General features: G+C 35.7%; 1 protein-coding gene across 3 annotated transcripts in view; it reads left to right on the forward strand.

Moving 5' to 3' along the window:
* Positions 1–18,071, forward strand: part of PTPRZ1 (protein tyrosine phosphatase receptor type Z1) — a 174,375-nt gene that overhangs the window by 104,717 nt on the left and 51,587 nt on the right. For all 3 annotated transcript variants that reach the window (XM_060108768.1, XM_060108766.1, XM_060108767.1), the window contains exons 7-10: positions 4,507–4,664; positions 4,832–4,982; positions 14,009–14,193; positions 15,414–15,540. In XM_060108768.1, the coding sequence (XP_059964751.1) occupies positions 4,507–4,664; positions 4,832–4,982; positions 14,009–14,193; positions 15,414–15,540 (621 nt within the window). The remainder of the gene's footprint in view (positions 1–4,506; positions 4,665–4,831; positions 4,983–14,008; positions 14,194–15,413; positions 15,541–18,071) is intronic.

Here is an 18,071-nt window from a genome sequence, read left to right on the forward strand (position 1 = left end):
AGTTAAATGTTTGAGAGTTCTTGGATTAAATTTAGTCCTACTTCAGAGTCTAGAAAAACCCCCGGTGCCCCATAAATGGTAGGCTTCCCAACATGGGCTGCCAGCCATTGCTGCTGGGAACTTGAAGGCAGTGCTCGTCTTTAGACAGTGACTCAGGAACTGCAGCAAAACTCACATTATATGGAGAATATGCGGCTAAAATCCTGCCACATATTCTCCATATAATGTGAGTGACACAAAAAATCAACACTGTTCAACCATCATTCAGATGATAAAGTCTGCCTTATTACAGTGTGGGCCGGTTGCCCATTTCCTATATTCCTCCCTAAGAGACAAACCCATTTCTCTTTCCTTCCCTCTTTCTTCCCTTTTTTCTTTTCCTTCCTTCCATCACACCTACTCTATGTTAGACATTGCTCTCACGTGGAGTGGTGAGAGAGGGTGCGGTTGCAGCAATCAGAGATAATGCATTCATATTCCCCAAGCAGAGCCCACAAAAGGAAAAACTGATAGTCGAAATCCTTCAAGTTGCAAGAAGGAGACACACCCCAGGGAAATCATCAGTGATTCTCAAATGGGAGTTCTCATCAGAATGATTTGTGGTGCTTTCCTAATCACAAATGCAGGCCAGGAATTTGTATATTGAAAAATTCTCACAGGCAGTGTTGATGTGGCCCCATCCAAAGTCTCATTGTCCTAAGTTATAAGAGTTGGTTTTAAGTATTTAATGGTTCTTTCCTTGCATTGGGCCTGACCATGGTCTTTGTCTTTATCTCCTTGTCTCTCACCCTCCTCATCTTTCCACCTCCTACTATCAGCCTCCCACGAAGGAGGATCTGATTGGTTTGTTAACCATTAATTCATGTTCAAAGGAAGAGGATCACTGAGTGAATGACTGATCACAAATAGAGCAGTGTTGGCTCAGGTGTGATTCTCTCTTGTGTTATTAATAGTGAGGTTATTCAGATGAGGTGCATGTTTTTGCAAGCCACAAAAAAACCCCACCTTGGTCCAGTTTTCTCATAAGATGATGGTGCAATTGGAAAATACCACTGTAATTGTCAAATCTTGTGATATCAGAAAGAAACTTAGGACATGTACATCCATAACAAAAAAAATAAGGTACGAAATAGTTAACATGTCCATAACAGAGACTAGATAAGTGGTATTGAAGTGCAGAGGAAGGAAGAATGGATTCTATACTGAGATGAGGGAAGGAGGAATTGAAAACTTTCTTCTGATTCTTTCCCTTGCTCTTAATTATTTCCCCTTTAATTTCTTCTCCAATTTCACGACAATTATCTATTTCACCATCCCTATTCAAATCTTCTGTTTTTCCTTTTCTGGCTTCTAGGTCTCCTGGTGTCGTTTAATTTCCCACCTAATTTAGCAGTGAGTCAATTTCTGGCTCCTTACTAAATTAGTATTCTCTACGTCCACATTTCCACAGAACATTTGTAAGATAAGTTTTTTCATCAGAAAAAGGAAGAATTATAGTCCATTGATGATTAAAAAATAGGTTATTTAATCACAAATTTTCTAGGTATCAAAAACATAAATCTGAAAATGGAAAAATATTCACGTATTCAAAATAGTTTCCTTAGTTTCTGAGAACTTGAATCTGAGTCTGAATTCTAAATAATCTTGTCTTGACATTGGAGGAGAGGAAGACATACTTTTAGAAGTTACTAATTAACCCATTAAGCCTAATGTAACTTGAATTTTCTAATGGATTAAAACGATTTAGGTTGTATCTACATGACACTATCAATTCTGTCAATAGGTTTTTACTTCTAAGATTTAGTCTTAAATGCAGACTGGAAGCAGTTATCTATAACTTTATTAGCAGGCTTCTTTCTTCCTGAAGAAGTTTCTGTATTGCAGAAAAAAGTAACATTCAATAACTAACTTTTAAATGGAAATAATTTTTTTCCTTGAGGCTTTCTGGATATGTCTAATCTTCATTTCATTTAGAGCTGTAATACACTATTAAGATCATCTGGTCCAAAATGTAAAATAGATAGCTAGTGGGAAGCAGCCGCATAGCACAGGGAGATCAGCTCAGTGCTTTGTGACCACCTAGAGGGGTGGGATAGGGAGGGTGTGAGGGAGATGCAAGAGGGAGGGGATATGGGGATATATGTATATGTATAGCTGATGCACTTTGTTATACAGCAGAAACTAACACAACATTGTAAAGCAATTATACTCCAGTAAAGATGTTAAAAAAAAAATCATCCGGTCCAGTTATTTCATTTTGTAATGAGGAATTTGGGGTTCAAGAAGACAAAAGTCTTGCAAAAGCTTTACTCTACTTAAGGTTTTCAACTCTGGCTGCATGTTTGAATCACCTGGGGATGGTTTTTTTAAACATGTAGACGCACCTAAAATTATAGCCTAAAAATAAATATAGATGCTCATGTCCCACTACTAGAGATTTAAATTAAAACAGCCTAGGGTGGGGTCTGGGACATTGATTTTTTTTTTAATGCTCCCCAGATAATTCATATACTGCTACTCTGTACTGTACCATCTCACTTAGGCTAGATTAAATTGGCGTCAGGGACTATTTCTTAATGACCTAAATCTACAAGACAGAGCAGAGGACATGTACTGGACTGGGTAGTTAAACACAGGTAAGTTAAAATAAGTTAAACACAGATCTCACTGGTAAGCAGATCGCTGCCCATGTGAGTGAGGACTGGTACACAAAGAGCAAAATGGCCAAGGCAGTGCCATTGGTAAGTGCTGTTGGAAAGATGCAAGATGGAAAATGGGACTCTTCAAGGAGACGGATTTAGCTGGGTTGTTTCAAGGTTCTAAGATAGATGGAACACTTAGGAAAGGTCTACCAATTTTTTGCAGGAATTCTCTATTCTCGATACAAGTTATATATCTTTGTAAATATAGCAGGAATAAATCAATATTTTTATTATATATATAAAATCTGAAATATATTTTCTACTCTTTGTCCTGCCTTTTTACTCTCTTCATGGTGACTATTGATAAATAGATCTTGAGTATCATGTACATCATTTTTCCCTTTGTGAATAACACTTTTTGCATGCTATTTAAGAAATTTCAACCTACCCTAACGTTATGGAGATAATTTTCTATGTTTTCCTCCAAAAGCCTTATTAGTCTGTTCACATCTAGATCCACACTCTATTTAGAACTGATTTGTGCTTATGGTGTGAAGTAGGGAATAAAGATTCATGTTTTTCTATAAGGATATCCAGTTGACACAGCAGTACGTATTGAAAAGGTTAATCATTCATTGCATAGTAATTTTTCTGTCATAAACCATATATGTGTGTGTCCGGACTCTTTATTTTCTTCCATAGTTCTCCATCTTTGCATAAATATCTCACTATCGTGATTTCTATGGCCTTATATAGTAGGTTTTCCTACTTGGTATCCCTACCTTTGTTATTGCTCAAGATTGTCTTAACTTTTTTTGTGGTTACATTTAAATTTTAAAAACAGAATGTCAATTAATACACACACAACACCAACACCACACACCCCAACACCAACCCATCTGGAATTTTGATTAAGATGTCATTGACTCCATAAAACAACTTGGGGAAAATTAACATCTTCACAATACTGAAACTTCCCATTAACATGATATTTCCCACCATTTTAAGGTTTTATCTAATTCTCTCAAAGTTTTTAAATCTTCAGTATAGATGTTTTACACATCACTTGTTAGATTTACTTGTATTTGATATTTGTTGCTATCATGTTATATTGTTTGAAATTTCATTTTCTATTGTTTGTTACCAGTTAATAGAAGTGCAATTAAGTTTTATATATTGGTGTTGCATGCAGTGACTTTGCTAAACACACTTATTAGTTCTAATAGTCTGTAAATTATTTTCAATATCTCACATGCTCAACTGAGTTATTTGAAAATTATGATGACATCATTTTTTCCTGCCCAAACTTCATGACTCTTTTTTTCTTTTTCTTACCTTATGGTAAATAAATAAAGTAAATAAATGGTCCCAGTCCTCCAGTTCAATGTTAGATAAAAGTGGTGGTATTGTAGAAGGATTCCTTGTCTCATTCTTTATCACTAAGGGAAAAACTTTCAATAAGTCATTTTTAAATATGATGTTTATTATGACTTTTGAAGATAATCTTCATCAGAATAAGGTTTTGTTTTTCTTTTTCACAAATTGGTATTAAATCCTATCAAATGGTTTTACTGTATCTATTCAGATGGCCATATGATTTCTGAATATCTTTCATATGTAAAAATAATCTCTCCAGCATCTTGCCCATGTAATGATAAAGCATCTAGCACTATGTAGGGATATATGCAAGAAAATATAGAGTATGCCAGTTTTATCACCATTTTTGAAATAAATCTAAAATGTTCTTAAAATTTCAGTTCTGATTAAATACATACCAAAGCATATGTCTTTGTTTCATAGGAGCTTTGAGCAGCTAAGTTCCCCTGTTGGGATTTCAGCTGAGATGTGTGTGATTCCTTTGTAGGGAAACAGGCTGTGTTGGATCCGTTCACATTGCTGAACCTTCTGCCAAACTCAACCGACAAGTATTACACTTACAATGGCTCCCTGACATCTCCTCCCTGCACAGACACCGTTGACTGGATTGTTTTTAAAGATACAGTTAGCATCTCTGAAAGCCAGGTAATCTTGGAAATTCAAACAAATGAAGTAATTTGAAGCAATTTTGAAAGAATTGTTTTCTAAGCTTTACTATAGAATATCTGTTTTAAAGCATTTGCCAATATGCCTTTGAAGCAGATACACAGTTAAATTATGTGTTATTATATGTTAAATTATCTTCTTTCCAGCTGGCTGTTTTTTGTGAAGTTCTTACAATGCAACAGTCTGGTTATGTCATGCTGATGGACTACTTACAAAATAATTTTCGAGAACAACAGTACAAGTTCTCCAGGCAGGTGTTTTCCTCATATACTGGAAAGGAAGAGATTCATGAAGCAGGTGTGTATTGAAATATAATTTTGTAGGAGGTAATTGTGGTATAGTGGAAAATATACAAGGCTTTGATTTTTGGAAATATTTTGATTATAGCCTTGTAGCTTTAGGTAAGCACTTTAACTTCTCTGAATCTCAGTTGCCATTTTTATAAAATGACAATTAAAAATATCTGTCTTTCCAACATGAATAACCCCATTTTGCAGACAAGAGACACAGATTCAGTAAGGAAAGTAATTTTTCTAAAATACATAGTAATAGGTGGCAAAGTCACATACACACCTCCACATTCTTTGTGTCATCTGCCTGAGCTAACAGCTATAAGAGAGGGATGAATAAGGGGTGAGGTGTTCAGAGCTTGGGGAGATCACTTCTGGTTGGGATGACTAGGGAATCTCCGTGGGAGAGCCACATTTGACCTGAGTCTTGATGTGTGATTTGGGTTTTAAATAAGTACTCATCCTTGTGTTGGCAGCTCCCAGAGAAGCCTAGTACCTAGTAAGGATTGAAACCAAAGGCACTGAATTATTAATGAATAAAAAGTGAGTCTTTCCCCCAGTTTCTTTCTTTGAAAGAAAAGAAGTCTGTCCTTGTCAAGTCCAGGCGATGGAGAGGAGGGAAAGTCTCTGGAGTCTTTTGAAGCTGACACAGCAGTCAGAAGCCTTTGAAAGTGTCCAGACGACACAATCAGTTGCATCTACTGACTTGTTCTTTTCAGTTCACACTGAGGGTGCACTGGTTCATGAAAGAAAGAGTTGAAGTGGCCTTTGCTTTGGGCACTGAAAACCTTTCCAAGGACATGGTCTTCTTTGATCCCCGTCCTGCAATGAAGTTTTGGCCATGTATAATTTTAATTCAATAATTGCCTGCTTTTGAAGGTTGGGCATTAAAACAGCATGTTTTTATTGTTTCAATGTGATATTTGTGGGAATTGTTTATCCTTTAACAACAAAAACAGAGCACAAGACACCAGTGATGAATAGCTGCACTTAATGTGACATTGTTTCTAATTAAATTGCCCCAAAGTGAGGACATTTAATTATATTTCTACCAAAAATAGTAAATGCTAAAACTTCCTGTCTGGTAAATAATACAGTTGATTAGAAAAAAGAAACAGATTTACCCATCTCCTTTTCCGAAATGCAAATGACCAAATCACAAAGTAAATAAATATGATTTTTTGGTCATGTACTTTTATTAGTTATATTTTATTAAAACCCTTCAGTGGCTCCCATTGCTTTTAGAATGAAATCCAAACAGTTTGTCATTACATGGTAGGTCCTATTCAGCACTTACTGGCCTTAGTGCTTACTCCTCCTTGGCCAGCTTCCTTCCCTCATCCCAACCTCTATGAGGGCCCTGGAGAGGGCAGACCACACTCTCCCAGGTTGCATGTTCTTCCCTGCTGGTCTCCTCCTTGTTCTTCAAGACTCAGGTAGACCATTGCCTCCACTGGGGAGCCATCTCTGACTTTACCTCCACCCCTACCAAGCCTCTCTGGCCCGGGGGCACAGGACTGTGCCCTCGTGAAGGTGCCGTGCCCATAGGGTGCAAGATGAATGATGCTTGGCTGGAGGTGTGCAATGTGCCCAGGAGCTCCTATACGCTGGGCAGCCACACTTCCTAGCAGTTGCCATTGTAGGATATTGTCTGTTTACTTATCTGTCCCCCACCACCGTCTGAGCTCCAAGAAGGAAGTAACTAAGTCTTTTATCACTTTACCTCCTTTGCTGGGCTAAAGTAAAGCTCTCATTCATCAAATAGTCACCAAATGACTGAAAAAATCCATTTGCTTATATAATAAAAATATGGCAGGCTATGCTCGATGGGTGCCTCTTGCATCATTTAATGTGTAAACCCTTATGTAGTTCCGTTTTAATGTAGATCATTGTTGTTTTTCACAGTTAAGTGATGAAGGCTAAAAATAATAATAACAAAAACAGTAATAGACCAGTGTGTTCAACCAAGCATTGGCCGTATTTTCCTCATTTTATAGTTTGGGAAGCTGATATTAAGTGGCTCACCCAAGTTCATGGAACTGTAAAAGGCTGGAGTCAGTATTTGAACCCAGGTCTTCCTAATTCTACAGACGTTCAAAGCTCTCTCCACTATGCTTTATAAGGGAACATAATTTATGCTTACATAATTTTATAATAAAAACTGATGACTTTAATGACATGAAACTTTTTTAAAAATAGTATTGGCTCTTTTCAAAAACTAGGACAATTGAATTCTTGCATTTTCCATTATGAGTATTTGCATTCACCAAGCACGTATTTTCCATGTGCATATTCCTGTGATTTTTTTTCCCTTAATGGATACACTATCACCCTTCTACTTTCTCGAACTGAATTTGAAAATAAGAATTGAGGATTGCATTTATTTTCAGGATTTAATCTTTATTAAATTTAGTCTGAAAATGTTTTTATTACATGAACATTGTGAAAAAGGAGAAAATATAGATAAGCACACAGAAGAAAATAAAAATGCCTTATACTGTCATTACCCAGAGATAACTGCTATGAGGATTTTGAGGAATATCCTTCTAGGTCTATCTCTTAAATTAAAACTATATTATTATATCTCACAAAATATCAGGCTATACCACACTTATCTGTTTATTGATTTTGCTTTACTTAATGATGTAAATATATCATTAATCACATTCTTAATTTTATGTAATATTCCGTTGTATAGTCATAGCACCTTATTAAATCAGTTTCTCAGTTTGGGACATTCAGATTATATTTATATATTTTGCTATTATAAATATCGAACATCCTCATTTTGACCAAGAGAAAAGTAAGAGGTGGCATGAAAATTGTTAGAATTCTGCTCTTGGTAAATGCATTGTAGAAAAACATATTTTGCAAAATATCAATACATTATAAGTAATTGCAAAAACCATGAGAGGTCTGCATATCCATGCAAACTTTTTGATGGTAGAAATCAAGCCTTATTCATTTTTGCATTCACAGGAAAATGCACTCAGTGTTTGTGAATGAATCCATATTTTACCAGAACTGTAGTCCTCTATTTTTGCATTTTTACATAGCGTTGCCATTTATTAAAAGGCATTTATTTTTGGCTTCATGGGATGGGCGGTGGCTCTTCTAAGAATCACAAAATTTAATGGAACCATCTGATCTTGAAGGAGTTAGGAAAAGCTGTCTCTTAGTTAATGAGAAATATGTGTCAGTAACCATACAAACATAACATGCGTGTAGAGGAGGTGAAGTCCAGGTTTGTCCCCTGCCTTCCAGGCAACAGATGCCTCCCTGCTGCCCTCTTATTCCACTAGCAAGGCTCTCCACCTAGAAGCAGGGGCCTCCTGAAGCACAGTAGGAAAGAGCTGGGTCTTTTAAAGCCCAGTCGACTTCTGGTTTCAAACCGCAGTGCAAATACTTATTCATTACATAAAAATTGTCAAGTTATTTAATTTCTCTGAGTTCAGTTTCTTCACCTATAAAATGTGAGTCCAAAATGGCCACCTTGTAGGGTTGTTGTGAGGTTTAAATGAACTAAAGTTTGCAAAGCAGTCCATTCCCTTGAACATAATATGCTTCAGGCCCATAGCTCCTATTACTGTAGTGTATGTGTTTGTGTGTATGTATACACTCATGTATATATGTGTGTGTATGCATTTATATATTTGTATATATAGAATGGGGAAAGCTCTCACAAGTATGGCGTGCTATTCAAGTTTTCCATGTTTAGGGCTTTTGTTTGTTAAGTAGAATTATAAATGCACTTTAAATCTCATTTGCTAGCATTGTAATATTATTTAATGCAAACTTTTTAAAAAAAAAACATAAAATATAAAATGCTTTTCAAGGCAGGGTAGCATGAAAAGAGTGTCTTCATAGCTTAATGTTGTATTTGAGCTATGAGAAGTTTTCTGTAATTTCCTGAAAAATGTCATGATGCATTATACATCAGTAGACCTACCTTCTTGAAGGTCAGTAGTTGTAAATAGCATTCATTAAGGTCACATGTACATTAACTCTGTGCTCTAACTATCTGCAGAAAAGTGACATGGAGATTATTTACTTCTTGGAAGATTATATGTTACAAATTGAACTGTTGATGAAGTTACTATGTGTTCCTAGAGAAGATTGACTTAATTAGGTAGAATTCGAAAAATTTCTTTTGGTTATTTATCTAAAGGGAATGGCATATAATCATTGAGAAGTGCACAGCAGTGATAGATCATTTCTAGTTATTTTTAACATTTGTGGCAATCTTTACATTCGTTTTATTAAGATCTGCTACTCCGTGAGGGGAAGTCACAACCTTAATATTGATTGTCTTCTGAGTCTGTCAGTCTTCAAGTTCCTCACATACCATGTGGTAATTACCATGGTAATTTCAGTCATCAAATTACCTGTCTCAATACTTTTTTTTTTTTTTTTTTTTTTGTGGTACGCGGGCCTCTCACTGTTGTGACCTCTCTCATTGCGGAGCACAGGCTCCGGACGCACAGGCTCAGTGGCCATGGCTCACGGGCCCAGCTGCTCCGTGGCATGTGGGATCCTCCCGGACTGGGGCACGAACCCATGTCCCCTGCATCGGCAGGCGGACTCTCAACCACTGCGCCACCAGGGAAGCCCCTGTCTCAATACTTTTTAAAATGAGGCTCATAAACCTCAAGCAAGGATGTGGTGGATTTATCAGTGTGCATTCACGGAAGTACTTCTGCCATGGGCTGTGTTAAACTGTACCAAACCTCAAACAATGGGAAATACTGGGTAAAAACCTAGTGACATTTTCTCTGCCACTCCCCAGGAATCACCACGCTGTCTTTTCTCTTCCATCTACATTTTTACTCATAATCCATGGAGGTAAGGCTGGGCCTTCTCCCTTAGGGCATGTGTCCCTACTCCCAGGGTGGGCACATAGAACAGCAAAGGCAGAAGGAAACTCCTATCTCCTCCTCTCGACCATCGGCACTGACTTTCGTGATTAGCTAATCACGAGACATGTCATAGGGAAAGAGGTGTCATGTTCTCCTCCGTTGTGCTTTTCCTTCATTTATTTCCTTTTCTTTTCCCACTTTTTTTCCTTTTTCCTCATGACACTCAGCGCTTTGCCTATTAATCTTTTGCAACTGGCTCTGCAAGGCATACGCATTGCTATGTAGGAGGTATTCACTCTCCATATCCATTCATTTAAGTGATGAGAAGGTAAAGGAGTTCGTGTGAGCTAAGTTTGTGAAGCTTTTACAACTTTTAGTGAGAAAAACATGTACTTTTGAAAAGCACAACCTAATTTGGTCTAAATGGCAGAATTTTTAAAAATTTATTTTGCATTCCTCTGTAAATGGAGTCTAGGATTTGGAAACTAAAAGCACCCATGACATCTAATACCTTACTAAATTTAAGGATTAGAGGAATGAGGTTCCTATAGGCAGGGATGGCACCGTCTTTATTTGTATGTCCAAGAGTACCTGGAACCAAGTAGATGAGAAACGAATGTTAAACATAAGTTTTTAAGTAAGAACACTTACCACTCTCTTAAAATGGAGACCACATTCTCATTCTTTATATGTGAGGACCCCTTGCATGTGGACCGAAGCGCTTACTTGTATTCTATGTGGCTCGACGTGGACTCCAGATTTGTCACAGCCTGGCTCATAGCCACAAGCTTGCAGAAACCCGATTCTCCTTCTTGGCCAGTGTTCCTTAAAGGATCAGTAACTGTGATCCAGATCACATGTAGCTTGTAGAAAGGAACCAGGGCATGCGATTCATTCCTAAGGAAGGAAATGGGACCTCAACATTTTGTAGTTCTGAACGCCCCATAATCAAGGAAATTATATTTTTGTTACTATTTTATTACATTTATCGGTAGCTTGTATTTGGTGTCTGAATATATGTTGATCTGGAAGACACTTCTTGAATTTCAATCCAGATAATGAGCTTTATGGAGTATATGTCCTTCTAAGAGGATAAACTATTTTCAATACAAAATATAATGAAATATAATGAAAACTTAGAAAACTTAGTGCAAATTAATAACTTATTCCATAGTCATTACGCAGCTTTATGTCTGAACACCAAGTAGTGTATATAAAATTAACTAGATTGTTATTTAAAAGATTCCTTCCTACCTTATAGAAGGGCAACCCTTTGACAAGGTCATAGACTATATACGGAAGTACTGGTCTTTCTCTTGAACACATTCTAAAGTATATATCTTTTTTTCCATAAAATTCTGTATTTTAGCATCTAAAGATAAGATTCAGTGGCAGCTTTATAACATATTACTAAGCTATGATTATCAATAAGCAAAAGGAGTGTTTTAAACATAAATTTCTAATTACAATGTAAATTTAAACTCTTAAACAAATTACTAATAAGCTTTTACAGAAGTGTAAAGAAGAAAACAAAGGAATGAAAACCTGGTGGCAAGGAAATGTGAATTTCTTTTCAGAGTCCTACTTTATATTAATGCTGATGAAGTAACCACTGATTTCTACTATTTGAAGTACCCACTGATTTCCACTGTTAAGGCAAGATAAACATAGACGTCTGACCAAAATTGCTTGCACTGTTTAGGAAGTGGTCCTTTGGGTATTTTGCAGCTAATAATTTTATGTTTTTCTCAGTTTCTCAGAGTTTTATGTTTTGTGTACATGCATAAAACTCTAATGCATTTTAAGATAATTTCATCTTTGAGGAAGAGATAGTTCACTTTAAATCATTCTCACTCTATACAAAGTGGGAGTGATTTTTGAACAAAATCTGCAAATGATATTGTCCGGAATCACTTTCCGTCTTTTAAAAACAGATTTGGGATTCATCAGAATCTAGGCTGAGGCAATCCTGTTCCTCTACCTGTATAGTTTATGTTAGAAGCTTACTTCTGAGATGCTTTGGTGGTCTTCTGCCATCTGGCGGACGCTAATAGAATTGTCACTAGATAGAGTAACGATGATGGAGTCTAGACCTGAATTAGAATACATTTTCTCATTCTGAATTCGTGGTTTTTGATAACGGAAGAATTGTCCTCTTATTCCCAAAGGAACACCCCACCCTGCATCCTTGATAAACAAAAAATAGTATATAGTTTTAACAGTGAAAACTTCTGTCTCTAACTCATACAAAGTTATTCATATATTGATTTAAAGAGTATATGTGTATATATATTTATGTTTATGTTTATATATATTTATGTTTATCTGAATCATTCATATACCATTGCTAGCATAGCATACATATGCCAAAATATCTATTATTAAGTACTGTAATAAAATTTGTTTCAGTTTATAAGGTCAGTTGTTAGTTTTGGGTGCCCTCCCATGTTCACGAGAAAAACTACAGACCGAGAGAGACAAAAAGGCTTTTTGGTCATATTCTGATGCTGCTGCTTGCATGTTTTCGTTGGGTCCTGGAAATAGTTTTGGTAGTAGTGATGATTGGTTCACTTAAGTAAACTGTGTGGTCTCGTCTAGTGGTTTGTAACTTCTGGTATCCCTTTAAAGCAAAGCCTGGATTCTGTGAGCATAATATGTGAGCATAATATGCTCTGCAAGCATAATCTTTGGCCTTAGAGACCTTTCTCTCCCTCTCTTGCAAATCTATCTGGTCTATGAAGAGATTATATTCATTACTTTGCTTTATTAGCACAGTATCATGAATTTTGTAATTTTTATCCTCACAGTTAGTCCAAATTATCACATTATGAATGTATTTCAGAAAGTATCAGAGTTTTCTTTCTGATGGGACTACATTTTTGGCATGATTCCCAGCATGGACTTCAATTCATTTTAAGAAGTCCCTGAATGAGTTTCAGTATATTTTTTCAGCTGCGACAAACAAATCTTCTAATTCCCTGAAATTATTGCTTAATCAATTTATGATACCAAAGTGGGATTTTTGTCAGCAGGTCTGAAAAATATTGAAATAATAGTTTTAGTTGTTCTTCTCTGATTTTCTGTGATAGGGAATTTTTAATTATTTTAAGGATTTTCAAACAATAAAACGTCTGATAATAGACCATCTTTTATCATTGAAATTCTCCTCATCCTGAGCTAAGCGTATTTGTCAGGTACCCAACAAGTGTAATAAAGACACCATAAACTTGAAGATATCCTTTGTTCCTTTATTTTTGAAAACGAATCAGTAATGCCAGATATATTCAGGGCAGTGTTCTGGGCAATACAAAAATATGAAGCTCTGGTTCTTATGTTTATAATCTACTAAAGGAGTTAAGACCCATTCAGAAAATATATATATAATAGAACAGGCAATTATGCAATGAAATAATAGTGGTGAAACAAAACAGACAATTGAAAATGACAGAGATCACTTCAGCAGAGATCAAAGCGTGCATAACAGAGAAGGTTGCGCTTGATCAAGACATTTCCTGAAGATCAGACGTCAACAGATAGAGATAGGAGGTGTCGACTGAAAAAAATGCGCAACCTAAAAGGTGAGCGTTATGTTTTATTCGGCAGACATTCTAAGCACTTCAAGCCCAGGAGACAGGACTCTCAGATCACTCTGAGGGACTGCTCCGAAGAGGCAAAGGGGGAGCCAGGATATATAGGAGTTTTTGCAACAAAGACCAGGTAGTCAGAACATCAAAAGATTACCTACTGTTAATTAAAGAAAACCAGATATCTCAAGTTAAGGAATTTAGCATTTTTCTATGTATCGGAAGATGCACGAGTCTGGGCTCACTGAAATCATTCCTTTGATATGCACCTCAGCTCTCTGGGGTCAGTTTCCTGTACATTGTCACCCTGAGTTTCCTCAGGGTGCACTGTTGGGGCAGCTGTAATGCGATGGCTTGACAGCTGCAACATCCTTTGTTTACTGATATGGCAGGCAATATTTTTCATTCACAGAAGGAAGGAAGAAGTATCTCAGATACAGGAAATGACATGAACAAAAGTGCCACAGTGGAAAAGTGTAACTTTTTTACCCTTTATTAAAATACAACAAAAATGTTCATAGAATATGTTTCACTTGTTGAAATCCTAGAGAGTGACAGTTGTATCAATAACTGTACTTTTTTTTTCTCTGAAGTTTGTAGTTCAGAACCAGAAAATGTTCAAGCTGACCCAGAGAATTATACCAGCCTTCTTGTTACGTGGGAGAGACCTCGAGTAGTTTATGATACCATGATTGAGAAGTTCGCAGTTCTGTACCAGCAGTTAGAGGGAGAAGACCAAACCAAGCATGAGTTTTTGACAGATGGCTATCAAGACTTGGTAACTATAAAATCAATTGTTTCTTGTATTGTAGTTTAATTTTTAGGGTAAGAACTTAAAATGATTGTATATTGTTGCCTTTCGTGACTTTAGACTTTGTATGAAGCTCTCTAGTGGGGTGAAGGGGGCACAGAAGCTATATTTAACTATGTCAGAACTTACAGTGGTTGACACTAGGTTCTTACTAATGTTTTGAATTACATGGAGACCACAACTTTGCCAACAGCAACGTTGTAGAGTAGACACTTATGGAAGACTTAGAACTAGAGACCATCTAGTGCAGCCTCTCTTTACAAAGAAAAGGACTCAAAGATCAGTTAAATACTTTATGCTCTCACCGTTGGGGAAAGAATTGGGCCTGGAATGTCAGTGCTCTGATACCGTTGTATGTTGTTTCCCCATCATACTGAATCAGCACAAGGGAAATAGAGTAGGGAATAGAGTAGGGGTCTTGAAAGTCCTTTTGTTTGCATCAAATTTCCAAGTAACAGATGTGAAGTCAATTGCGTTAGAACTTTGGCGACATGAGGCAGGTAATCCTTAGGAAAGGATCCACGTCCTCTTGCTCCCCACCCATGCACAAGAATTAAAGAAAATAAAGTACACATTCCTTCTGTGACCTGAACATCTCAGTATTAAACTTTGCCCTGGAAAGGAGGTGTTGGGGTATAGCTGAGAAAACCCCTCAAGAAAGCCCCCAGTATAGGTCCAAGACATTGAACTCTGAATACAGACACTCACTGGGGTGTCACTCAAGCCCTAGGAACCTGCATTTAAACAAAAGCTGGTGTGGAATATCATATAAACAAAATAATGAGATTTGTAACAACTTTTTAATTCAGATGTCTAGAACAAAGACACTATGAATTGAGAAAGTTGTGGAATTTATGAGAATATACTATTTTTCACTTCATAATGATGTGAAGAAGATAATAATTCTATTTACAAAGAAATTTTAAATAAATATTTAAAATACGAAATTTTCTAATACTAGATCTGATTTGTAGAAAGAAAAAAAAGTGTAGTTTTCCAGTATCTCCCTAATTCACAAATATCACAAGTTCAACTTAACAACATTGCATAGAATTTTTTCTCAGGTTAATAAAATATAAATTTTTCTATTGACAAATGAGAAAATCTTTTCTAAGGACCGATGTCTAGTATGTTAGTACTCCTATGAGAATAATACATTTGTATAATTACTGCCACCTTTCTTTTAGGGTGCTATTCTTAATAATTTACTACCCAATATGAGTTATGTTCTTCAAATAGTAGCCATATGCACTAATGGCTTATATGGAAAATACAGCGACCAGCTGATTGTGGACATGCCTTCCAATGACCCTGGTAAGTGACCCCCTGATATGCCTTATCTAAATAAACGAGGCTAGTTTAATTTCTGTATGCATTGGTGCTTTCTCTCTGACTTTATATTCTTTTGGCCAAAAGGCAAAACGATTTCCTTTTTAGTCTGGATCATCAGGTAATTTTGTAAAGCATGGAACTCATTTTTCATTCAGCAGATATGGTGTAGCACAATAAGTAAATTTATTCTTAATATTGAAGTTTTCTATTTGTAAAATAAGAACAGCAAAACCTTTGGTAATGTCTGTACTGGCCACCAAATGAAAATAGCTAAGTAAATATAAAGTCTTTGACTTTGGAAAATAAAGAGTTGGTTTCATTTGTGTTTATTTCTTCTTTCAGCCCCCAAAGCATTTTGTAGTAAGTATATACGTGATTCAAGGATCGTGTGAGGTACTTTGAAATAGCTATACAAAGCATCTCAAAAGTTTATCTTAGATATTTTAATCCACTTTTTATAATTTGGTGGGGGAGGGGGAGCTTTCCTCTTAGATTTGCCAGTATTATTCCATAAAAGCAAACAAAAAAGTTGTTTCTAATTGTATTTCATTTGCATGCATCTTCTCTAAGTATTACAGGAAAATCTTTGATCTCAAGGCATATGCAATAATTGAATGAAGTGCTGACCATCATAATTTGACAATTTACAAATTTACATAACTAAATTAAAGCCTTCCTTTTGTTTGTATAAGCATTTTTAAAGTGATAGAATGGAATTATATATGTACATATATGTGTATGCATATATATATACATACACGTCATGCACATGCATGTTGATAAATATATGCAAACATACATACGTACATAAATGTAAATATTCTTTGGTCATCCCTATCATGAGGCTACTCACTGAAATTTTCACAAGTTTTTAATGGCGATGGTTACAAGTGATATTAATTGTAGCATATTTTACTTTTACATATGGAAGGAAAACTGATGTCTGTTGATTTGCCTTTGTGGTCTATATGCCATAGCAAGGCTTTAATCTATTACAAGCTCATTCATTGATTACCTCATCATAGTTGTTCTCATTAGTTGAACTTTTAAGTTAAAGAGTATATGTCAGAACATTAGATGTTAGATTATGGATCCTTCCAAACCACAGGCTACAAAACTTGCCAAGATATTTCCCAAGTTAGAGCATTGATGGCTAATGAATATTACTACTTTCATGATGGCAAAATCATTATTTATTAATATTTCTTATGATCTGCCTCATGTCCTGGGTATAACCATCTTTCCTATTGCTTTTATCTAGCATTATTTTTCAAAATCAGGTTTTTTTTAAATGGAATGTGAGCTCTAAGTCTTACTGAAAGGTGAGTATCAAATTAACTGACCGTGGTTTCTCTGTACCATATCATGCCCCTCCATTGAATGTCATCCTTCACCAAAGTTCCCCATATTGATCCACGCCCAAAATGGCATCAGTAGCAGTGCACCATTGACCATGTTGGCCAATATCATATGTGAATTGTTTAAATGTGGTATATAAAAATCTCTTCTAATACTATTGTGTATTTTAGGATATGAATTATATTGAATACATTCACTTAACTTTACTATCTTGGTTTGATTATACCACTCTAATTTCTGAACATAAAAAAATTTCCCAGGAGTTTCCAAAAAATAATTTTAGCTATTTATGTTGTACACTTTCTTACTCTAGCCACTATGCTAAAAGTTTAGACTTTCTGAATTTTTTTGCTTTTTATTTTTGAGAGAGAAGCTTATTGCATATGGAAAAACAGATCAAATGTCTATTTTCTACAGAAGTGATTTCTGAGTGATCCTTTTAGACTGAGCCTATACTGGCACAAAGTATAACGTACTTGTATCATTTGTAGAACTTACACCATTTGTACAAATTAATACATATTATAACTTAATTTCTATTTGTTCAAAGGATCTGGACACCATTGAACTAATGAGGTGCTAGCTTGGACACATCATTTAATCTCCATGGATATCCCAGTCCCTTAGAGCATTTTGTACATGTTTTGGTAAAAGATGGTATTTGATTTGATATTTTACTATGATATTACTCTCAAAAGCCAAGGGTTAAAAACTTAGTTTATTCCTTAGTTATTTCTACCAAAAAGTCCTTTGTCAAAAACCAATTTACCCAAAGTTTGGGCTCTTCCTATTTTTATAAAGAAAATATTAGTTCTTTCTTAGAACTCATTCTTTCTGATTGTGAAGACTACAATGGCATTTCAGCCCATATATTTTCAGTTCATTATTGAAATTACATTACCTTAAAGGTTGTTTCTGTGGTAAATATATCACAGTAAAAGTCTTGACAGCAGTACTATCCTGTGGTTTAGTGTGATAGTACCGACAAGATTTGTAAATTTTATGATTTATGTGGCTAATATAGATGTAAGTGGCTTTTGAGTTTGCTGCTTATTTCATGGTTTTTATTAGTACCATTTCATCCTGTTAATCATGTTGTTTCATTACCTTGGTAACATTGTAAAGTACCCTATTGAATTATTCTATTATTTTGG

Source organism: Mesoplodon densirostris, chromosome 9 (genome assembly GCF_025265405.1).
Source record: "Mesoplodon densirostris isolate mMesDen1 chromosome 9, mMesDen1 primary haplotype, whole genome shotgun sequence".
Taxonomy (NCBI): Eukaryota; Metazoa; Chordata; class Mammalia; order Artiodactyla; family Ziphiidae; genus Mesoplodon; species Mesoplodon densirostris.